The sequence below is a fragment of the Molothrus ater genome, chromosome Z, assembly GCF_012460135.2.
Source record: "Molothrus ater isolate BHLD 08-10-18 breed brown headed cowbird chromosome Z, BPBGC_Mater_1.1, whole genome shotgun sequence".
In the NCBI taxonomy this organism is placed as follows: Eukaryota; Metazoa; Chordata; class Aves; order Passeriformes; family Icteridae; genus Molothrus; species Molothrus ater.
Window position 1 is genome coordinate 51,536,668 of NC_050511.2, and position 22,476 is coordinate 51,559,143.

Here is a 22,476-nt window from a genome sequence, read left to right on the forward strand (position 1 = left end):
CATTTTGAAAGAATATTTAGGTTTTTAAAGGAAAGCTTTTCATCATTGTGTAAATTGCAGAGTGAAGAGCTGTGATTAAAAAGAGGTGCAAAAAGAAAGAGAAAATTAAAGCATCCCTCTTTCTGTCATTAATCTTGGTAGCCAAAGATAAGCATTTTTCTATAACTGAGCTGTCTTTAAAAATAATTCAAAAGAATAAAAAAAAGGTTATTGTGTCTTCTTCCATCACTACAGAATACTTAAAATACTCTGTTATGTAGTAACTCTTTGTATATTTGTATTAGTAATGTTTATCTTCACAGCAGTTCAAAAATGTCTTCTTTTTAAAAATTACATAATAACTATAGAGGGACATCAAAAGATATTAGTTGTACATTTTTTAATGTAAATTTTGCAAATTGTCTTCCTAATTTACAGTTCATCTAAATTAGGGGTTTTAAAACAAAATATCATATTGCTTTCTTTTATCAGGTCCTCAGAGACAGATAATGGATAAAACGTACTATCTTGGCGTGCTGAGGTATGTCTTAATAGCACACATTTAATGGTCTGTTCCCTTTCAGACACAGACTTAAAGCTTGAAAATAGCATGAAATAAGTGGTGTTCATGTATAATGAACTTTTATAGGAGTGCTGCTGTAAAAGTGAAGGTTATTTGTGTATAGATATTCTGTAGGAGGAAAGGAAGTAGATTCCCTTGAGCTTTTCTTGTTAGGCTTGCTAAGTTAAATGTTCTCTCACAGTGTTAGTAAGGGGAGGGTCAGTGTTTCTGAGCTTCCAGCTCCAATGTTTATTAGGTCTGATAGCTCCATTTGTAACAAGTAGCATTGCAAAACAAAAATTTTTTATTGTACATTTCAGATTATTTGCTTGGATTATACATTCAGCTAGCAATGGCAAAGGCAAGACCTTGTGCAAACTGTTGCATGCAGGATTTATCAGTTGCTCATATTAGACTTTTGAATAATTAGTCCTAAAATATGTCATTTTAAATATGGATGGTACCCACATTCTGTGAAATTAGACTGTGATTTTTTTATTTCCACATCTGTTTTACCAGCAGAGACAAAAAGCTAATTAAAACATTTTATTTCATACCAAGGTTTTCCAGCAGCTACTTAGGACTTTAATTGATACAACCATTTTGCTTTTTTCTACACTTACCTCTTCTTAGAAATGCTGTGTTGAAACAAAGTGCAGTGTGAGAGATACTAATTGCAAACCTCCTATCGTAAAATATGTTTACTGTTTTAGTTGTGCTTTAGTTGGATAGCCAAATGGTGATGATTCTTTTTTCTTTATTTTTTCAGAAGTAAAATAAATGAACTTACAACAGAAATTAACAAGCTGCAGGAAGAAGTAGAAATGTACAAGCAAGAGAAATCGGTCTATTTGTCCTATGAAAAACGGTGAGATAAATTGCAGCTAATGCAGTGCTAACTTTCTAAGTCACAAGACTGTTTTCAAGTATTGAGCAGGCTTCAAGGAATCAGTGAATAGTTTTATTTTTTTCATTATTTTATTTTTACATGTGTAAATCTTACCATCTGAAGTTTGATTTTTTTGTTTCATATTTAGGGCAGAGGCTTTAGCTGGTGAAATCAAAGATTTTCAAGGTCAACTAGCAGACTACAACATGGTATGCTGCTGTCGAATTTTGATACTGAATGCTCCTATTTATTCTCTTGCTGCTTTTGCTTTATTCTGAATCATTTTTTGACATTTCTATGTGAAAATTTACTAGTTAATACTGCCTTTATTCAGTTATTGGCAAGGAAAGAGATGGAAACAGGAAAACAAAAAGTGTACTATACATTAGGAGAAGCATCTGCATATGGAGTTAAGAAACTGGTGCCGTGTAATATTTCAGTGCTTATAAGAGCAACGTATGATGATTATTTCTAAAAATGTCATGTGATCTATTCAGATTGCCAAATCATGTTTTTCCAATTGCAATAACCAAAACTTGCTGTTTTCATTAACCTTTTGTCTGACTTTTTTTTTTTTTTTAAGAAAAGGAGAGCAGTAACAGGTTGGAATTCTTTCTTGTTTCAGGTTGTGGATATACTTAACACCAGTACAGATATGGCAGAAGTGATCCGTGATTACAATATGGTAAGAATTAGGATATTTGCTATGCTTTAACACTGAAAAGATGTGTTACTTTCTTGGTGCTTTGAATGTGTGACATATATAAAACAGCATAGCACTGACTTAAAACTTAGCCATTTTTTTCCAATTAAGTTATTCATAATGTTGGCAACATGTTAGCAGTAAGAAAATTGCCTGAAGTCTTGTGTTAACTGTCCCATGATAGTTTTTTGTGATTTACATTTGAGAAGGGTATTGTCACCCCAAATTATGTGTTAAATTATCTTTTTTATTTTTTGGGAGCACAAAACACTAGTCTTAGAAAGGCAAATTTAAGCAGACTGCACTGCCTTGTAAATCTGCCTGGTCTTCTGCGCATTAAGTTCTCTTTTGTCTTCAGCCTTCTAAATGTCTCCAGTGTAAAAAATATTAAATAGGTCTCTGACATACCCACCACAGTATCAAAGAGTTTTGTTCTTCCTGTGCTTTCCTTGTTTATTTCTAATACAGCCTTTTAAGTGTTAAGGCATGAATGGCACTATGCAGATTTTATTTCTTATGATCAATTTGTCCATAAACAAAAGAAACCAGTTTCAGTAAAGGTTGTTTTGGTGACTTGAAAGATGACCTGAATATTTCTTGGTCTTTTTTTGCTTGCATTTGGTTGAATAATAAAGGTACAATGTCTGTGTCATAAAGAGGAGAATGCTTTTCATCCCATCTGTATAGTTTTAAACAGTACATTAGGAAGTGTTTCAGGAATAGATCCCACAGAAATAGGAGGTGAATCAATTTCTCTGGAAGTATTTAAAAGATGTGTACATGTTGTTGTGGTTTATTGGTGGACTTGTCAGTGCTGAGTTAAGGGTTAGACTTGATGATCTTAAGAGGTGTTTTCCAACCTATATGATTCCATGATTTATTACAAACTTGATTGTATTTAAATTTTTTATTTTTTTTTAAGTTAAAGGTTCAGAATGACCGAGACACTCAGAATATAGATAAAATTTTCACAGAAAGACAAGCGTAAGTACATTTACGTGTATGATTTTCATTTTTAAATAACTCAACTTCTCATAACTCAGCTTGGGAAAATTGAGGTGTTACATGCTACCATACCAGTGCAATGCATATGAACAATTTCGAGATAATACAATAGTGCCAGGTTGTAGTTGGAGTTCCTAGCATTAAACTTTAGTAACTCTTCTGAAGATAGTTACCCTGCCATCCAGGAAGAGGTAGGTGACAGTAGAGACTCCTGTCTTTTTGCAGTCTGCTGTCAAGTTTTGGGAGTTTTGTTGTGGAGTAGCAGAGTGAAGAAAGCAAGCAGGAGTGGGAACTAGACCTTTGCTTGGCTAGTAACGTAGGTTTGTGCAGAGGGACAGATGAGGATGGTCAGATGCTTGAAATAAGAATTTGTAAGCCATGAGAATGGCTTGTGTAGTGATAGGCTGAGAGTGAGTTTTTGGGGTAGTTAATTTAGGCACAAGATAGGTGCAGGAGAAGATATATGATTCTGCTTGTTGCCAGTGTAAGCAATCTCAGCAATGAGATTTTATGTATCAATAACCACTCTAAAGCAACAAATTTACCAGTTAATAATATTTACAGCATTGTATTAATACTGTAGATTTCAACAGCTCACAAGTTTGTCTGTTCCACCCTGTATGAATTAATTTTTAAGCATTAAGAAAATATGAAAATACTTGATTCAGTAGCAATGCAGTAAGGGTAATTTTTCATTGAATTGTACGTACACATTTTTGGGAATACAACCGTTGGTCTTTCTTGCTCTGCTAATTTGGGTCAAAAAATACCCAAATGCTCCATTCTCTGATTGTGTTAGTTTTGCCTAACAGACTTCAGAGCTGTAACAGCTCTGATTGATTTGGAGCCAGCCCCCAGTCTGGCTGTGGTCTGCTTCAGCATTTTAGAGAAATTATTTTTCTCTTCTAGACCTCTTCACAATGACAGCATTAATTATTATGCCAATTTCACCTGCTACTTTGTTCATGTTAAAGAATGTATAGTAAGCCCCCCAATATAGGTAGCCAAATACGTTTTTATAAAAAGTGGATTATGAGTATTTTTGCAAGTTTTAAAGTATTTGTTGTGCCAATAATGCATGCATATGACCCCATTTTTTTTAACTTCCTGATTGATGCAGCAAAATCTTGTTAAGAATTTGGCAAGATGAAAGGAGATAGGCTGCATAACTTGATTCTGTATTGTATGTAATAAAGCATAAAATTGAAGTACAGGTGTACTACATCTTTGAAATGTCAGTTCAACATCCATTGTTTAAGACATTAACACTCCTCATTTACATAAATATCTATGTATTTATCCTCAATAAATCCATCTTCTTCATCTCTACATGCATGAACTTTCTCAAATATTACAATGGGTTCTTCGCTGCTTGTGCCCAATATTGAAGGAGAAGGACTCATGTCAGCTGAGAACTCCTGTTCAAACATTTCTGAGTCATTTTCTTCCAGACGACGGTGACGGTAGCTGATCAAGTAGTGATACCATGCCGGGCATTTTACAGCAGTGAAAATCAGGAGTGTAGTGCCTAGGACAAACCCTAGGACGCCTGCTAGGAAGGTCCAGCTTTTGCCAACAAGCGGTAACTCTTTAAAAAAACAGGAAAAAAAGAAGAGTAATCTTCATGAGGAATACTAGTAAGAGTTCAAGTATGATTTTTTTCATACTTAAATTGAAAATTCGCCAAGTAAACATTGATAGGGGAATGACTGTCTCCAGAGCTTTGTTGTTGCTGTGTTGTTAGGAAGTCAGTAACAGAGACTAATATTGTATGTGCATAGCATGTTTCACAGCAATATAAAACTACCTTGCATATTTATAAAAAAGAATTGTTTCAAAGTCCATTTCAAAGACGAAGCTCTAGGGGCATATAAAAGATAATAAATACATATAAATATTTATTTTTCAAAAAGTTAAGTTCCAAGATTAACCTTTGGAAAAAAATAATCAGTAATTGGCTTTAAATTCTATTTCCCAGGCTTTACTTTTTATATGAAAATCTCATGTCTGAACCCTAAAATATCATGCCTTTTGTTTGGCATATCCTTTCAGCTGTGCTTCTTTAATAAAAAAATTTCAGTAAACTGTAGTTGCAAGTGGTTTTTATCTAGAAGCTGCTTTTGTGTGCTGGCCACTACCCTATAAATAAATTATAAGGTGGTACAGCTAAAGAAATGTGTCACAGTAGTAAGCTTATAATTTGTGTATATATCTGTAGATAATTTTCTTGCTTTAGCCAGAAGAAAGAAGGCAAAGCATTTCAGGATGGAAGGGTTAACTGACATGTCAGATAAAGGTTGAAAGGTGAGGAGACTATCACTGAAATTTCCAGAGAATGTGTAGGAGGCACATTCACATCCTTTATACTGAGCACAGTTAGGATGGGAGTAAAATCTGTAAGTTCATGCTATCATGTTTAAGGAAGACAACTGCATCTAGAAAGCAGTTATTTTGGAAAAAGCAAATTTTTTTGAAAGTTGCTTCCCTAGTTCTGTTGGGCAGAGATCTAGACAATTATCTGAATTTTAGGGCTTTGAAATTTCATCATCATTTTTTAGTATAATTTGAGAGTTGTGGGGTTTATCTGTTTTGAACATTTACTCAATAGAACTTAATATTCACTGCAATGTCTGTGACTGTTTACCAGGACATAGAAGTATGCCTGCTCTGTAGCCCTGGCTTTTATGGAAAAGTCAGAGTGTACTAGGGATGCAAAACCCTATAAAGTCATTGAACCGCAAATCAAACAGCTCATAAGCAGTAAAGTGAAATATCTGTGTATTACCTGCACGTGTTCCATTGTTTCCAGTGATGTTGTTTGGAGTCAGAGCTGTTAAGGCACTACTTCTAAGATTAACAGCAGGAGTGGAAGTTACAGTGTTTTCTAAAGGAGTATTTTCAATTATGCAGTCAGCTGGTTGGATAGCTGCCATCTTGATGGAGATTTTTTCCATGTTTGGGAATGTACATGTGGTGTTGCGTTCATTTTCTGTGAATGTGAGCAGTGGAAAGGCTATGAGATGCTGGTAATTTTTTGGCACTTGAAAAAAATCTCACGGATAGCTATTGTATTACTGCATAATATGGGTAAATTGATGATTGATTTTATCCACATCAGAAAAAAATGCACAGTAAAGTTATTTGATGTAAAAAAATATTAAATGCTGCTCTTACCAAAACTTACCCAATGTCACATTGGAGGCGGTTAGCCATATCTGTAAGTCAAGGAGGTCACAGGAGCAGTTCCATGGGTTTCCAGCTAAAGCAATTTTAGTCAGTTTAAAGGATGATTTTATATGAAAATATTTCAGAAAATTATACTGTAGATTTAAAACTCTCAGACTTTCTAGTGAAGTAAATGTATCAGAATCCAGTTGAGCAATCATGTTATAGGATAGATTCAACACTGAGAGTTGATTTAATCCTGCGAATGCTGCTTTATGAACTGTGCTAATACAGTTGTTGCTAATATCCAGAGTTATGAGATTTTTCAGATTGTAGAAGCTGTTATTGTTCAGTACAGTAATGTTGTTTTCATTCAGATAAAGTTCGATGAGGTTAATAAAACGCCCAAGAATGTCTTTGTCATGATCTTCTAAAGTGATTTTGTTGTTTTTGAGGCTTAATTTAGTAACATTTTGAAAAAGGTTGAGGGAAATATTAAATAGGTTCTTTGCCGACTCCTCACAAGCAACCTGTTGAAAAAAGAGAATGACAACAACTAAATACCATAGAAAAGTCTGCTAAAGATGGTGTCTCAGTGAGGACTCTTAAAGGCAAGAGAAAACAATCTTCTATTTTTTAATGCTGTCACTTTAAAAGAAAAGTTATATTGCTCTTCATTAAGTTTTATTTACATCTTTCTTAATTAACTCATGGTCTGGTGAGAGAGTGGAATGAATCCTCCTAGTGGAATGAATCCTAGTGTCTAGAGACCTGATGTTCCAGAGGACTTAGTGCTTAGATACATGGGTCTTTATGTGATGATCATCCAAAATGTAACCAGTTTGTCATACCATTTTGGAATTAATATTTGGAATGTATTATTTGTTTGGTATAAAAAGAATTCCTTTCCTACATAATCTGGAAAGAAGGTAGAGGAGATTTATTCAAGACTGTAAATGAATTAAAATATAGTTTCTAAAATGTATTTTTTTAAAAAATTCTACGTTTACTCTTAATTTAAAATAACATCTTTAGATCAGACCTTCAACTAAACTTTTGTTATATATATGTATTCTATGGCACTTAAATTCATTTTGGTTTTCTGTGTTAAAGGTTAGCATAGCTAGAGTCTTTTCTGATTTGAGTCTTTGCTCTCAATACCTTGAAATATTTTTGTTTTCTGAAAAGAGTATATTTATTTAAATATGTTAAGAGGCATTCCTGTTGCTTGGAAAAATTTGAGATACAAAATAATCTCAAATATGCTTCAGTGTTATTTACCCACTTACAATGACTACCATCAGCTAATTGTCCATTACACAGAAAACCACTTCTTACTTGCATTTTTGTATTTCTTTCTTCAGGACTTTTATGTTTATGAAACAGTTTTTAAAATGCCTTCTACTTCAAGTGTATTTTTCAAAAGTAAGGGCAGTTCAGATCAATGTAAAACTTACAGTTTGGGATGTAATGTTGCAGTCAGCAGTGACTGGATTCAAAAACAATGTTCCAGCCCAGATCACAAGCCAATAGAGTTTCATGTTTGGAGCCTAGTAAAAAACAACACTTTTGCATATCAAGACCAGAATTATACCAGTGTCTTCTGTAGTGGTTGTTTAACAAATTAATAGATACAGTTATTTCAATGATAGTTTAATAAATTTTGTTCTACATAAATACTTTGTAATGTAAAATTAATTGAAAAAACAGGGGTTATCAGAATTAATGAATGCAGCTTTCACTTAATTGAGCCAAACCTAAAATCCAGTGTCCAGACTGTATCAGCAACTAGAAAAGGGATTGATTAGACAAGTTAATAGAGAAAAGTATCATAAATGTATAAAAAAAATTGGCAGGGCTGTACTCATTATTATCCCTGTTAAAGCAGTTATGGGTACTGGAAGACTATGATTGGAGTAAACTGCAGAAAGTATTGAAGCTTGCATGTTCTCCCCATACAATTTCTCTTGTTGCTCTGACAGAGGCAGAGTGCTCTACTAGAGAATTGTTGGTTTCTCCAGTCAGATTTCTTTTACATTCTTATGTAAGTTACTAAGCATTTTTGTCAATATTTACTTAGAAGACTAATCTTTTAATCTCTTTCTTGTCCATAATATAACCTATAACCTGACATAAACTGGCACTTTTCTGTCATGAAGGTATAGTTGTTGCTCTGATCTTTGGAACTAAGTAAACATGATTCAATCTCTATTGATGGAATTTTTGTACAGATTCAAGCCTTATTTTTTGAAAGTTAGGAAAGGTCCTACAAATGGTATTTACTGTGACATTAACATCTCTCAAAGAAAGGGTCTCTCAGTCATTGCCTTTGAATCAGACACTATTTGTAGTCTCTATTAATTTTGAGCAGAAATGTTACACCATATCTGTGAGATGTTAAGTTAGTCCCTGTTTATGCCATTCATTATACTTGAATGAAAATGTTATGTAAAAGGTAATGAACCTTTAATTTTTCCAGTTTTTCTTAAACATCTGAAAAGATAGGGTGTCAAGTTAATGTTAGTATCTCCTTGCCAGATTTCTATCTTGCAAAGTAATAGAAACCCAAAAGGTAAAGTTTAAGATACTTGTTTAAAGTAAGCTGTACAGAGCATTCACTGAATTTAATAGAAAAGAATGGGGGAAATTACATGAGGAAGTTTAATTACGAACAGTGCTAAATATAGGCAGCCTGTCAGATTTACAAAACCTCCACCAGTCCTTAAAATGAGTGCTGGAAGGCCTTTGCTGATCATAATGAAATAAATGAGGTCATAGAACAAACTGATTAAGTCTATTTGATAACTTCTATATATTTGCATGCCAGAGGATTGACCTCATTCACCTAAATTGAATCAGCCTGGAAATTTCATAACTTCTTGGAAAGAAGAGGAGGATAAATGCCACTTAAAATGCTCTGATCCATTGTGTATTTCTACTTCTGTCAGAAACTTATACAGAATACAGAGGGAGTTCATAAACCTTCCGCCATTTAGCCATTATCCCTGGCAGGGACAAGGGGTGCTAGCAGCAGCAGCTCCTAGCTGTGGAATTATGTTCTGTATTAAGTTTTGCACTTGTCAGTGGTGGTACTGGTGGCCTGCAAGTTTTTTTAGTCAGTTTGTGTATTGTTAATGGAAGACATGATGCACTTTGAGAACTCCCAAAATGGCCATTTTAACATCTGGATCTTGCAGCGTATTTGTACTTTAAAGGTACTGCTTCCTATAAGTTCAGAAACAGAGCAGATCTTAACCTGGCAATTTATAAATACAGATTAATAGTATTATTGTAGTTTACAGATTAGAAGACAAGAGCTGTCTTAAATAGAATGGGAAAATATATTAACTATTGTTTTTTGTGTTAATCTGTATGTTAATAACAACCAAGTTGAAAAATCTAAGTTGTACATATGTCTAAGTCCAAAACATAACTCCTAGCTCTTACTTAAGTTTCTGCTGAAAAGGTAGGAATTTCCTACAAATAAGACTGCCTGCATTTTTTGTGTGTGAACCTGTATAATCAGTAAAAGAACAGGAAAGAATCTGTAATTTTAGTTGCAGTTTAGCATTTTACTGGAACCAGTTTTTATGAGCTGCTGCTTAAACTAACTGCTTTGAAAAGAGACTTAGCCTGGCAAAACACTGGCAATACATTGGTAGCACTTTGATATTTCCTTGTAATTAGAAGAGCCTTCTTAAAAATTTCCTTCTGAGAGCTTTGAAAACTATATGATTTTAAAATAATGTAATTAATTTTCTGGGAAGGTGATTGTATTTATAGAATTGGTCTGGTTTTCAGAGTCTGTTCCCCAGCTTTTTAATGGAGTAGAATTTACTTAACAACTCAGCATGTCCAAGGTTCATACTAATTCCTGAAATTTTAATGTACCTTGAGATGTGTTGGCTTCCTGTCTAGCAACAAAGTTATAGTAATAAATCTTTGCCTGCATTTTGAATTAGACTTGCCAAGTATCTTACCTTTTGGTTGCTTCTGAGAGGTATCGTATGTACACATGTGTAGATTTTTCAGTGTGGTGACAAGAAATAATATGGTGAAACAGCACTTTGTTTTTCTTCAACCTTTGTACCTGATGAATAACCAGGCAGTGTAAAAAAATAATAAACCTAGAAAATCCTTAGCAAAAGATTGACTAAGTTGAGCAACTTCTTATAATCATCTTGGATTTAATTGGATCAGCAGCCAATAGGAAAGTCTAACTGTAGTATGCTGAAGTGTCAAGTTCCAGATTGTAGAGGAAGCAGTGAGTTTAAATGCCACAGGTGATTTACAAGCAAGTTGAGTTATAATCAACTAAAGAAATTATGGAGACAGAAAAAGACTTGCATTTTTAATTTGATCATTCATCAAATGAAGAAAATGTCAGGATATGTGCATACCAAAGTAAAGCTTCCTAGTAGCTAGTTAACTCCATTTTAATGCATGTGTTTTGGAAATATCATTGTCGGAGGAGCTGCAGGGTCACAGATAAGGTTGTTATTTACAGAGAATTACATGCCCTGTAAGGATGTCTGTAATTAGGGCTGTATTTCAGGAAGTTATAAAAACAAATCATACTTTCTCTGGAGTGAATTTCTATGTACAGGCTGAAAAAAAGGGATTATATTGATATACAAGCACTGTGTCCTATGCATTTTTACTTGCATTAGTGCTCATTCTGTCCAATACATATCACCAAACTACAGAGCAGTTAATCTCCTTTCTATCTCCATTCCCCTCCAATATGTGGTTTTATAAATTGTTTTACTTCACTATGCCTTTGTTATTGGTGCTTTTGTTTTGCATAATATCTCAAAACATTCTACAAATTTTCCAAGCCTCATCCCTGATTCAACTTCATGCATAGTGTTCAAATTACTTCTGGTAATGAATTGTGTTTCTGTGACAGCCATTGCTTATTTTTTTTTATTACCTCTTGAAAAATCCCTAAGTTGCAGCCTCCCCTCACAAGATTTCTGCCAGAGAGGATGCATCACTGTAAGTCAGACATTTCTAGTCTCAAGGACATGCTGGATCATCTTGAAGCATTTAATCAGGAGTATTTATCATGTAAGAAAAGGAGAATTGCCTCATGTAAAGAGGCTATGCTGTAATGTGTCCACACACTTTAAATAGAGGGGGCTGGAACAGCAAGTTTCTTTCCTTGTCCTGTCTTGCACGCTTTAAATCTCTGGCAAAGATGAGAGAAATCCTATAGAGCTTGGAGACCTCACTGCCCTCAAGAGTGGTATTGCTATACATGTCAAAAACTGCATTCTCACTCTTTTGAAGGTTCCCGTGATCTCCAGGAAAGGCACTGTGTTTGTATTCAAATACAAGCTCCCTCTAAGCCATATTACAATGTCTCCAGGAGAATTACATCTAGAGTGGAGATTTCTTCTGAAAATCAAAACCCTTAGCATTTTGTTGAATTTTTTACTGCACTTTCTCAATTTTCTTCCATGTCCGCAGTTGGGCTTGATTTGAGAGAAACTATCACTGCTGAGACCTTGCAACAGCTTTCCTAGGTCCACACTGAGGCATGAGGCGCACTCAATAAACAAGAAACATGAAAGCTCCCTGGCATCTCCTAGCTCCATGCCTTCCAAAAGGTCTTGGATCAAACTACTCATGTAGCTTAAAAAATCTCTTTTCCATTAACACATGTAACATAATTAACCATTTATAAACTGTTGTTCTTGCAGTGAGGGACTCATATTTGGACTGGGTCTGTATAAATTAGTTTTAGTCTCAAGAGGGTATTAAATTTAATGGCCATGCTAACATTAATGTTAGCATGACCTGCTAACCTGACAGAATTACATAATATCCTCAGTTTCTTGGAGATTATGGATCTTTCTTGGAAGCTGGTTGGAAGTGGTTACATTTTTGAAACTCTTTTGAGAATTCCTTGTAAGTGATGAATACTGTGGGATAAGGCTGAGAGAACTGGCATTGTTTAATCTCCAGAAGAAAAGGCTTAGTGGATATTTTATCGAAGTAAACACCTGATGAGCAGGGGTTGAGAAGATGGAGCTGATTCTCCTAAGGGCAGGAGAATGACTGAAAATGAAGAACAGCAAAGTCCCTTTAAATATCAGGAAAAACTCTTCTGTTTGTAAGAGTGAACAAACATCAAAGCATTGCCCAAACACGTTGTGGTATATCCATCCTTCAAGATACTGAAAACCTAAAAAAAGACACTGACACCCTGCTCTAGGTGACAGTGCTTCGAGTAGTGCACAGGTTGGACCAGACAACCTTCAGAAGTCCATTCCAATGTCAGCTCTACCCTGCTTCTACAATATTTTTATTATTTCCTTACCCTGAAATTGTCATTGTGCAGTTCCACTATTTTGCTTCATCTCTTACACTTGAGGTCATTTTTGTCTGCAGTCTTTGATCCAATAGTGTCATTTACACAATTTACAACTTGTCATCTTGCAACTCAGGAAAAGTTAATGAAAAACAGATGGAAAAAAGTCCTCCAGGAAGGTATTTGTGTGATTTTGTAATTTTTAACAGGAGAAATCGCCCTGGAAACAAGCAAACCATTTTAGCAATCTTTCATGAACAATGAAGAGAATTAAGGTATACTCTTCAGGGTCTCAGTTTTAATTTTCTTTAAGTATGTTCTCAAGTTGACTCTCTAGCTTTCAGGAATTGCATAGAAATTACTAGACTTATCATAAAACAGTGAGAACAGTTCTTTATGTGTTTTTTAAGTCTGCTAAGACAGTTGCTTGTTGCTCACTATAGCTGGAATAGTAAAATTTTTGTATTTGCAAACTATCAATTTTCTAACAAGAATAAAGTCCTGATTCAAGAATGTAAGAAATACCTAATTTCCTAATTATTGCATAGTTAAAAAACTATAATTCTCAGACCTCTGAAACTACTCTCCATTCTAAAGTAATTAACAATTCTTTGCAAAGAGTAATCTGTTCGTCATCATCATCATCTGATGCTGTCAAATCCTGATATCTGTATTATATTTTCTTTATGTGCATTCACAAATTGCATATCTACTTCCTTACTTCAAACTGCTTGTTATTACTCCAGAAATTTACTGATTGAGAGGTAGTACCATACTTTTGTGAGTGTTGAGACCAATGCAGATAGACAATGTGGGAGTGTTGGAAAATACCATGTCGGTATTGCAAAGGCAGAGAATTCTTCATCTCTCTACTTTTGTGAATGTTTGTATTGCTAATTCAGTTCCAAGAAGATTGGATATGAGTTGGTAACACCCTTTTATAGCATCTAGGCTTTTTCTGTTACACTGAGCACTTCAGTGTAGCTGAAGGAATACTGGAGTTTGAAATGAGTGTTTACAATATGTATTTACCAGTAAAAGTTACAAAAACATTATATTTTTACAGCACAGAAAAGTTAATTCAAGCTGTAGAAGAAGATATCGAGCGTGAAAAGGTTGTGGCAGATGACATAATGAAAGACATGTCACAGGAAAATCAGGCTAAATATCTGGAGATAAAAGCTGCTAATGAGAAACTCTCACAGGTTGGCTTGTTCCATTATATTACCTAAAATATTTCTTAAACTGGCTTTTTGGGGTTTAGATAAAATTTAAATATGGAAGAACTTGACAACAGAGTAATACAATAAAAAAGCTTGCTGGTATCTTAATCAATTGTAGATGTACCTGGAAATAAAGCAATTGGCTAAGACCAAGTGCTTTACCTTCTTATATTTCATACTCTAGGAAGAAATAATGTTCACAATTTTCTGTTTGAATTTAGGGTTTGACATGCAGTTTTTAAAAGCCACTGGGATACTTAGATGTTTCATCATGTGTAAAAAGTAGGAAAAAAGGAAAAATAACCCCAGAAATTTTTGTAGTTCATTTGAGTAGAAAGTTTTCTTCTTGTGTAAAAAAGTGAATCTGACTAGCTTTTTCTATTATTATTATTATTATCATTGTTATTGCATGTCTGAATGTATCCAAAAAAAATAACTGGGCTGTATAAAATGTTTGTTACTTCACTAATCCTTATGTTAACAACAGGAGCAACATTTCCAGGCTCTCTGGGACGATCTAGTTCAAGCATACTGTCTTAAAAGTTCCTTTGTATGGTGTGTACAGAGATGAGTTCCATGTTTCCTATCCGTCTTAGAATGAGCTGAATCAGTAGTCAGGGCTTACCTGTCTCTTTCTGGACTATGAAGAAACTGTCATGATTCAGATTTTAAAATTTGACTCTAAACTCCTGAAATACAGATAATAAATTCTACGAGTGGTACTGATTTAAAAAAAAAAAAGTAGAAAAAGTGCAAACAATTTTTTGGTAGTAGCCCAACTGCAAATAACAATGATAAGAGTAATGGAAAGTTGGATGCTGAAAGCAAGTGTTTACTACATCTGAGTTATGTGAAGGAGTTGGACAGAGTCTTGTCTTTCAAATTTTTAAGAGCAGCAATGGGACAGTTTACAGCATTTGATACATACTAAGGTTTAGAGCAAAAAGTTAGTTGAGTAGTAATTTTTTATCTGAATTTTGCATTTTGCTTCCTCTTTAGGAATTGGTTGTTCAACAGCAGGAATTGGATGCACTAAATGTGAAGGAAGAGAGTCTAAGAGCTGTATGTATGATAGCAAGTGGTCTCTATACTAACCTTCACTGAATGCTAGTATAAAGAATAATACAATTGAAAAAATACGCGTCATTTCTTTTCCTTAAATTTTCACATACTGTAGGATCATGCTCTAGTATGGGAAGACAAATCTGCCTTTTTGGTTTCCACTAATAATTTCTAATCAGTTTTGGGTAAAAATATCTTAATGAGGGATTTTTTTTTCATATTTGGTCTTTCAGGAATAAAAGGATCTATGACCTGAAGCATACAGTCAGAAAGTATAATTTTCAAATACTGCTAGATATTTTTCAGTCCTTTTGAATGTTGTACATAGTTTGAAATCCCCTAGAAACTGTGAAGTAATAAATCTCCTCAGAAAATTGGCCCAAGGAGGAACTTGTAAATCAAGAAGTAACTGATTGGGAATATTCTATTCCAGAAAATGAAATATTGACAATATGGATTATAAATTTTACTTTTTATAAAATACTTTATAAAGTGCTTTTTACTGTCTCTGTGCTTTTTGTAAGAAATAAGCTTCACTTGCAATGTATAGGTAAGTGTTGCTTAACTAAAACATGATTGCCGCAATGCTCACTTCCCATCTAAAAACAGCTAGTAGGTGTTTGCTTTTCCCAACAGGAAATAGCACACTCTACGGTGAAACAGGAAGCTGTGCAGTTGTACGAAAAGCTCCATGAGCTCAAGGAACATCGAGATCGAATGATTGCTGAGGATAAGAACATGGAGTCTCCACAGGAGGAAAGAGAGAGATTACTAAAGCAGGCAAGAATAGAAAATGTTGTTACGTAAAAGATTCTCCAAGCCAGTATTATTAGGGGTGATAATACTTGAAAATACTTAGGTTTGAACTTTGCCTTTATTTGTCCTCTAGGCAGTGCAAATAATCTGACATTAAAAATAGTTGGGATATTTCGGGTCCAGCCAAAACCTGGAGACCTATTGTAGTGGGTTCAGAGGAGGGCTGTGAAGATAATCCCAGGTCTGGAGCACGTCTTCTATGAAGACAAGATAAGAGAGTTGGAACTGTTCATTCTGGAGAAGAGAAAGCTCTGAAGAGACCTGATAGCAAAGTCCAGTACCTAAAGAAGGCTTGAAAAAAAGTGGGCAAGTGACTTTTACACAGGCAGAAAATTATAGGATGGGGGAAACTGTTTTAAACTAAAAGACAGAAGATTTAGACTAGATGTTATGACAAAATTCTTTACTGTGAGGATGGTGAGGTACTGGAATATGTGGATGCCCCACCCCTCGAAGCGTTCAAGGCCCGGTTGGATGGGGGCCCTGAGCAACACGATCGAGTGGATGGCATCCCTGCCCATGGCAAGGCTGGGGTGTAGGAGGAAGGGTGAGTTGGAAACAGGTGATCTTTAAAGTCTCTTCTAACCCAAACCATTCTATTATTTTAAGAAAACAAATTTGGTATGGTGAGGTTTTCAGGTGGTTCACTTGCTCCTATTCATGAGACATGTTGGTTGGGAAAACTGATCCAGTTGAACAGCTCTTGTAACCTAACTCCAGAGAGTGTCCTTGTGAGGTACTGAACAGGTATACTAGTCCAGGAGTAATTGGAGCAGTTTACAATGGCCTATATTGTAACTGACCATTGATACTTTATAGATTATTGGTCTGAATTACCAATGATAAGTGTATTTCATTTTTTAAAGTATGATTTTTAAACATTTGGAAGACATAATGCTTAAATCTTCACTTTTTGTTGGACTGTGTCACAAATCTGTGATTTCAAATGGTAATTTTCTATTCCCTGTATTTTAAATTCAGATTTTTTTATAATTTTCCTTTTTTCATTTGTAGATTTAATTTTGTATGTTAAAGTTGTTGAACTTTTTTATAGGTTAAAGATGATAGTCAAAAAATTGCAAGCATGGAAAGACAGTGAGTAACTCTATTATACTGTTGCTATAAATTACATGTACACCCTAAAGACAAACGGTTGTGTTCCTTCACAAAGTCTATTTGTATAGACTTTTAGAACATCACCATATCTTCAAACCTGTACTAGTCTAACCTTCCATAGAGAATAGAGTATGTTCTTCTGTTTCAGGTAAACAAGTTTTATAGTGATAAGACATTTAGATCTGCATAATAAGATACTTCCATCCCTTGGGAACAAACCTTGAGAATATAAATTTGTAATAACACTAACTTAAACTTGTTTAAGGCTGAAGAAGACATTGATTTGTAAGGGATGCTCCTCTGAGACAGCTATGAAATTTAACCGTTATTACACTGCAGTCACATTTTTAAGTTTGTTTATGTGTTCTTAAAGCCTAAGAGTTACAAAAGTTCCATTCTAAAGAGTAGAAGGGCATTGCTTCTTGATTCTTAGGTACTGGGCCTTTCCAAAGACTGGCCAGAAAGTCAAGTAAATTTTATAATAAATAGTAATGTATTGAGGGGGAGATAAAAACAGTACAATATTTTCTGGTTTTGAGCCTTTTGATTTCTCTTTCTTGAAAGAAAAACTGAGATAATTCATAAAATCTCTTATAAACAATATTAAATTCTTTTAAGCAATATTTCCAACTATAATTATTTGTTAATTTTTAATGCATTTTAATTGGATAATGAGTTGCTTAACAGAATTTTTTAATAAATATAATAACAAAGAATTATATTTGAGATTTTATGTAGAAATATGTTAAAGGTAGTTTCATTTCACACTTTGATTAATTGCATAGCAGAGTGATTTATTTCAAAATTTCTTAATGGATTTTTCTAAATACAGTTTAAGGAATACAGTTATTGTGGTTTAACAGTTATGTTGTACTTCTTTGAAGGTACAACAGTTATAATTGTAATTATAATTATAATTGTACCTCTAAGAATAGCAACCAGCAGAGGGACTAGTTGAGTAAGTTAAGAATTACTGATGTCTCAACAAAAATTGTTTTTTAATAAAAAGGACCTACAGAACTTCTATTTAATAAACAGAGGACTAAGTGACAGATGATTTACATATACCTTTTATAATAACAAGAATCCTGTTATTCTTTCGGGTTTGATTAAATCTATATTTTCTATTTTTATTCTTGACTTTTCAGTTTTGTCTAAAATAAAGTAAGTCTTTTATGACACAGTTTTAACCTTGACTTTCATTATCTATTTCTTAGGTTGGCAGAAGTAAAAGAAAAAATAGATTATTTTAAAAAGGTCATTCAACGACTTGATACAGATCTGGAGAACCATCGAGGTAATATGATTAGAGTTGTAGCAGACTATGCAGAGATGCATCTGATTGTTCTATAACTGTTATGCCTAGGAGCTGCTTAAAATTTTGCGGCTTATGCAGTAAGTCAAAAGCTCATCAGCATGAGAAGTTCTGTGCCTACAGGTACAGCCTTTTCAGACATAACAAATGGGGAGTACCCACCTTTAGTGATACATTCAACAAGTTCATATTGAAAATTACCATATAAAATAATAGGACAGCTGTCTGGTTTTCTGTCCAATTTTATTTTAATATTGTTTGGGGAACAGAAGTTTGTCTTACTGGAAGCACTGCAGAACAAACTCATATTTAGAAATGCTTTAATTAATTTTACCTTTTACATTATCTGTTACACTGTCAGCAAATGTGGAATTGAGGATATTTAATGGCAATGTGTAAAGTAGACTGAGTTCAGTATTATTTTTATCTGTCTTTGAAACTTCTTGGGTTGATCTTGGCAAGAAGAGTTTGTAAGCTGCCCGGTAATGGCCTTAGCTTACACTGACCTCCAGCAAACACATGCTGCTGATGCTTAGGCTAGGTTAGTTTGGAATTTGCCCTAGCACTGGAAGTTATGGTTCTGTGGTTACTTCCTCTTCTGGAGGAAGCAACTTCAGTTTGAGCATGGGCCCTTAAAAAGCTGTAAAAGGTTATAGATAAAAGGAAGATCCATGCACAGGAAAACCTTCTTTTGATTATAAGAAATCTTGTTCAGATAGGAATTAGATAAATATATGCTTGCATTCTGAAAGTCTTTACAAATTTTGTAACTTCTGTAGGATTGAGGAATTATGTTCTTCTTACTTTATGCCTTTTCTTGTGCAATCAACGTAAAATCTAGCTGTAAGTTTATTCCAGTTGAATAAATATCTAAAAATCTGCCTCTAAGCAAATATTTCAGACATCTGTTTATCATCTTTTGCATGGCAAAATATTTCATATTTCTACAGATACTTCATATTTTTGGAAATAATTTATTAAGACCGCGTTATTAGCTTTGTGTTTCCAGATAATATCATTGCAAACTTTATTGTTCTTCAATTTTTCCTTTTTGTTTGGCTTGCAACCATTTTTTATTTTAACTTTGGAGAAATACAGAAGGTAAGAAGAGAGTCACTTTTCACATTTTATAGTTCAGTGCACACGCACAGTCATTTGTTGCTTGACTGTCTCTTGTTTTAGAAAAATAAATTTGTTGAAGAAGAGTTTGAAGCATATGTATGAAAAAGCACATGTTCTTTGTCAGCATATCAGAACCAGTCAGAATATTCACAATCAAGTTACTTAGAGTTATAATACAGAGGGAATTATACCTCTTTCTGTAACACAGAGGGAGTAAAGATACTCATAAAGAGTATCTTTAGGACACAGAAATGTAAACTGCTAGTGCCGCCTTCCCTAGTGAATGGAGAGAAGATCACAGAGGGCCATTCATACTTCTGCTCTAAATCAGTATCTTGGTGTGTCCTTGAAATTCCTGTGCTCTCTCTCTCCCCAGAGAGAGCACAGGACTTTACTTCTGGATCAGTATTTATTACATAGCATTCCCAAAATTCAGCTCCAGAGTTTTTAATCTAAATATCAGGTGAAATAGTCAGTAAAAAAATAGACATTTTAACAAAGGATTATTTAATATTTTAGGATAAATATTTCAGTGTTAGAAATATTTCTGAGCTGGAAAAAGACTAAACATACGATGTTGGAATAACTATTTTTAGGTTTTAACTGAAAAAATCTAAATAAGTAAATAATTCACCACTTATTACTTGGCCTGTATACTAGCAGTAAACTTTAATGATTAGTCAAAATCAGCATTAACTCATAATGCAACAGAGTTAACCCTTCATACATTGAAGATGAGGTTAAGACAGTTGTGTATTAGTGGTGTATTTGAAAGAAAACTTACTGAAAAGACATCTCAAAATTGTGGACTTCAAGTATTTTTTTCTATAAACACTTGACAGATTATGTAACTCTGTTTCATGGCTCACCATTACTGGAACTCTTAAGAGTAGAGCAGGCTAAGTCATTAACTAATGGAGCCTTGCCTTGCAAAATGAGAGAGAGAGAGAGTCCAGCAAGGAGCAAAGCCGCAGCTGCAAGGAAGCTGAAGCAGAATTGAAGTCACTTACAGCCCCTCAGGTGTTCTTACTGTTTGTATATACCAGATAAAAAGGAAAGCATGGGGGTGCACAAATAAAAAGTTCTAGAGAAATTTGCTCACTTTTATCTGTACCTATTTGATTCTTTTACTTTGTATCCTTTAAAATTAAAAAATTATGTTAAAAATAAAACAGACTCAATTAAAAATGTAGATGTTTGAAACTTAAAATTATTTCTAGGAAATGAATTGTCTCATCTTCTTGTGACAGATATATCAGGTGTCCCACTTTACTAATACTTAGAAATTAGGAGTTAATTATAATCAGTAGTTGAATTTAAAAATACGGTGTCTATGAATGTTATTCCTTATTTCTAATACCAGTATATTGAAGGTGTATGGAAATGTTTCCAACTTAACTGTAGAAAGCTTTCTGTGCATTTTATTTTCCTAGACCATTGCTCGTATAGTTCTCCTGTTTATTTCCTTGAGATTATCACTTGCAAGCTGCATATCCTTATGAAAGACCATTCTTATAGGTGAAAGTGCAGTTGAAGTGGCTCATACATTAAACAGGACTGCAGAAAGTTTTAATTAATCTTGGTGCCCAAATACAAAGAAGCATTTGTTCTCCATTATTGAAATTCACTTAACTTCAGAAACCCCTGTGAATTTCCTTTGCCCAAACCAAGTATTTATCTCCCTCCTATCTATCAGAAGTTGTAACCTTGAAAGGTTGTCAAAATTGTATTGAGGCTGATTTATCAGGCTATCTTCTTTTTTAATATAAAGATATATATAATATAGTTAGTTGAACTGACTACATTAAATGAAATAGGATGAATCCTGTAGTTCCTAGGCATGTAGAAATTTTATTTTTGAAGCAGACATTTTACCTTCATGAAGGAATCCAGGCCTGAGACAATATAAAGTTAAATCAATGGTACATGTCTTGTAGGGGAAGAAAATTGGAAGTACAAGGAGTTGAAGAAGAGGGAAGAGAGCATGGACAGTAAGTTGTCTAATATTTTTTACCTAATATTGTGTATGTGTATATATATATATATATATATAATTAAGCCTAATTTCACTAAATTACAGGTTTTGTTTTACTGTTAAAAAAGTTAATTTATATCTGCAAAGAACTGGTGTGCTGATCTTTGCATAAAGTTCTGCAGTCTTGTTCTGCAGACAAGATAATTGATATCTTACATGACAGTCACAAATATTCAGAGCATCTTTCAAGGCTTTTTATAAACCATTAAATGTCTTAGGAACACAACTTTATTTTATGATAGGGAAGTTGTAATTAATGGATTGAGTGATTAAAGCAGAACTTCAGCATGGAAGACTGTAGATAAAATGTAATTCTATAAAATTAGAACTTCTCGTATCTATTTACTCAAGATGAATGTTTCTAAAGCTTTCTTACATGTCAAAAAGTTTTAATGTTGTAGAGACTTCAGTAGCAACTAAGAGAGGGTGAAAACAACTGACTTTAAGTATACCTTATTCCTTTCATACTGTAAGAGACAGCTTACCAAAAAAGTTGGTCTGTTACTCAGCAAAAGGGATAATGGTCAGTAAACATGCCATGGAGGTTCAAGGGATATAATACCTTTTTTTAAGTGTTCTCCAAAAATGTTCAATATAACTTATGGCTATCATGATACTGAGAAAAAGGTCTCAGCTGATAATAAAAGAAGATTAATAAAAAACACAGCAAGTTTCTGTGTTTTCAAATTGCCAGGTTTCCTGAGAAGCAGAGACAAAAGTTCACTTGATCTGGATTTTCCATATTAATGCAGATGGGGTCTGCAGGGCTTGACATTTTGGGTTTTGGTTCTGCTTCTACCCATCATTAAAGGTTATTGCTAGAGTTCTAGACCAGTTAGTGATTTGGGGGACCTGAGACCTGAGAGATTTGGGGGAACATGCCAGGAGTCTTAAGGATGGGGAAAGAGAAATACGGTGCCTATGTAGAGGAAGAGGGGACAGGGAAATACAGGCCCATCAGATTAGTATCAATTTCCAGAAATAATTTGGGAAAACTATGCAAGCTAACAATATGTAAATATTACAGGAATGGGAATATGAATAACACTAGTATTGATTTGTCAAGTACAAACAAGTTTTTTTCCTTTTCTGGTGTCAGAAAAATACTGCAGAAAAAGGAAGATGTAGCAGATTATGTGTACTTTAACTTCAATATAACTTCTGCTGC

General features: G+C 34.1%; 1 protein-coding gene across 4 annotated transcripts in view; it reads left to right on the forward strand.

The window, feature by feature from the left end:
* IFT74 (intraflagellar transport 74) overlaps positions 1-22,476 on the forward strand; it is a 35,718-nt gene that overhangs the window by 1,350 nt on the left and 11,892 nt on the right. For all 4 annotated transcript variants that reach the window (XM_054517885.1, XM_054517884.1, XM_054517886.1 and 1 more), the window contains exons 4-14: positions 472-520; positions 1,311-1,409; positions 1,579-1,639; positions 2,056-2,115; positions 3,056-3,117; positions 13,686-13,824; positions 14,842-14,904; positions 15,541-15,684; positions 16,775-16,815; positions 18,054-18,133; positions 21,211-21,264. In XM_054517885.1, coding sequence (XP_054373860.1) covers positions 472-520; positions 1,311-1,409; positions 1,579-1,639; positions 2,056-2,115; positions 3,056-3,117; positions 13,686-13,824; positions 14,842-14,904; positions 15,541-15,684; positions 16,775-16,815; positions 18,054-18,133; positions 21,211-21,264 — 852 coding nt within the window. The remainder of the gene's footprint in view (positions 1-471; positions 521-1,310; positions 1,410-1,578; positions 1,640-2,055; positions 2,116-3,055; positions 3,118-13,685; positions 13,825-14,841; positions 14,905-15,540; positions 15,685-16,774; positions 16,816-18,053; positions 18,134-21,210; positions 21,265-22,476) is intronic.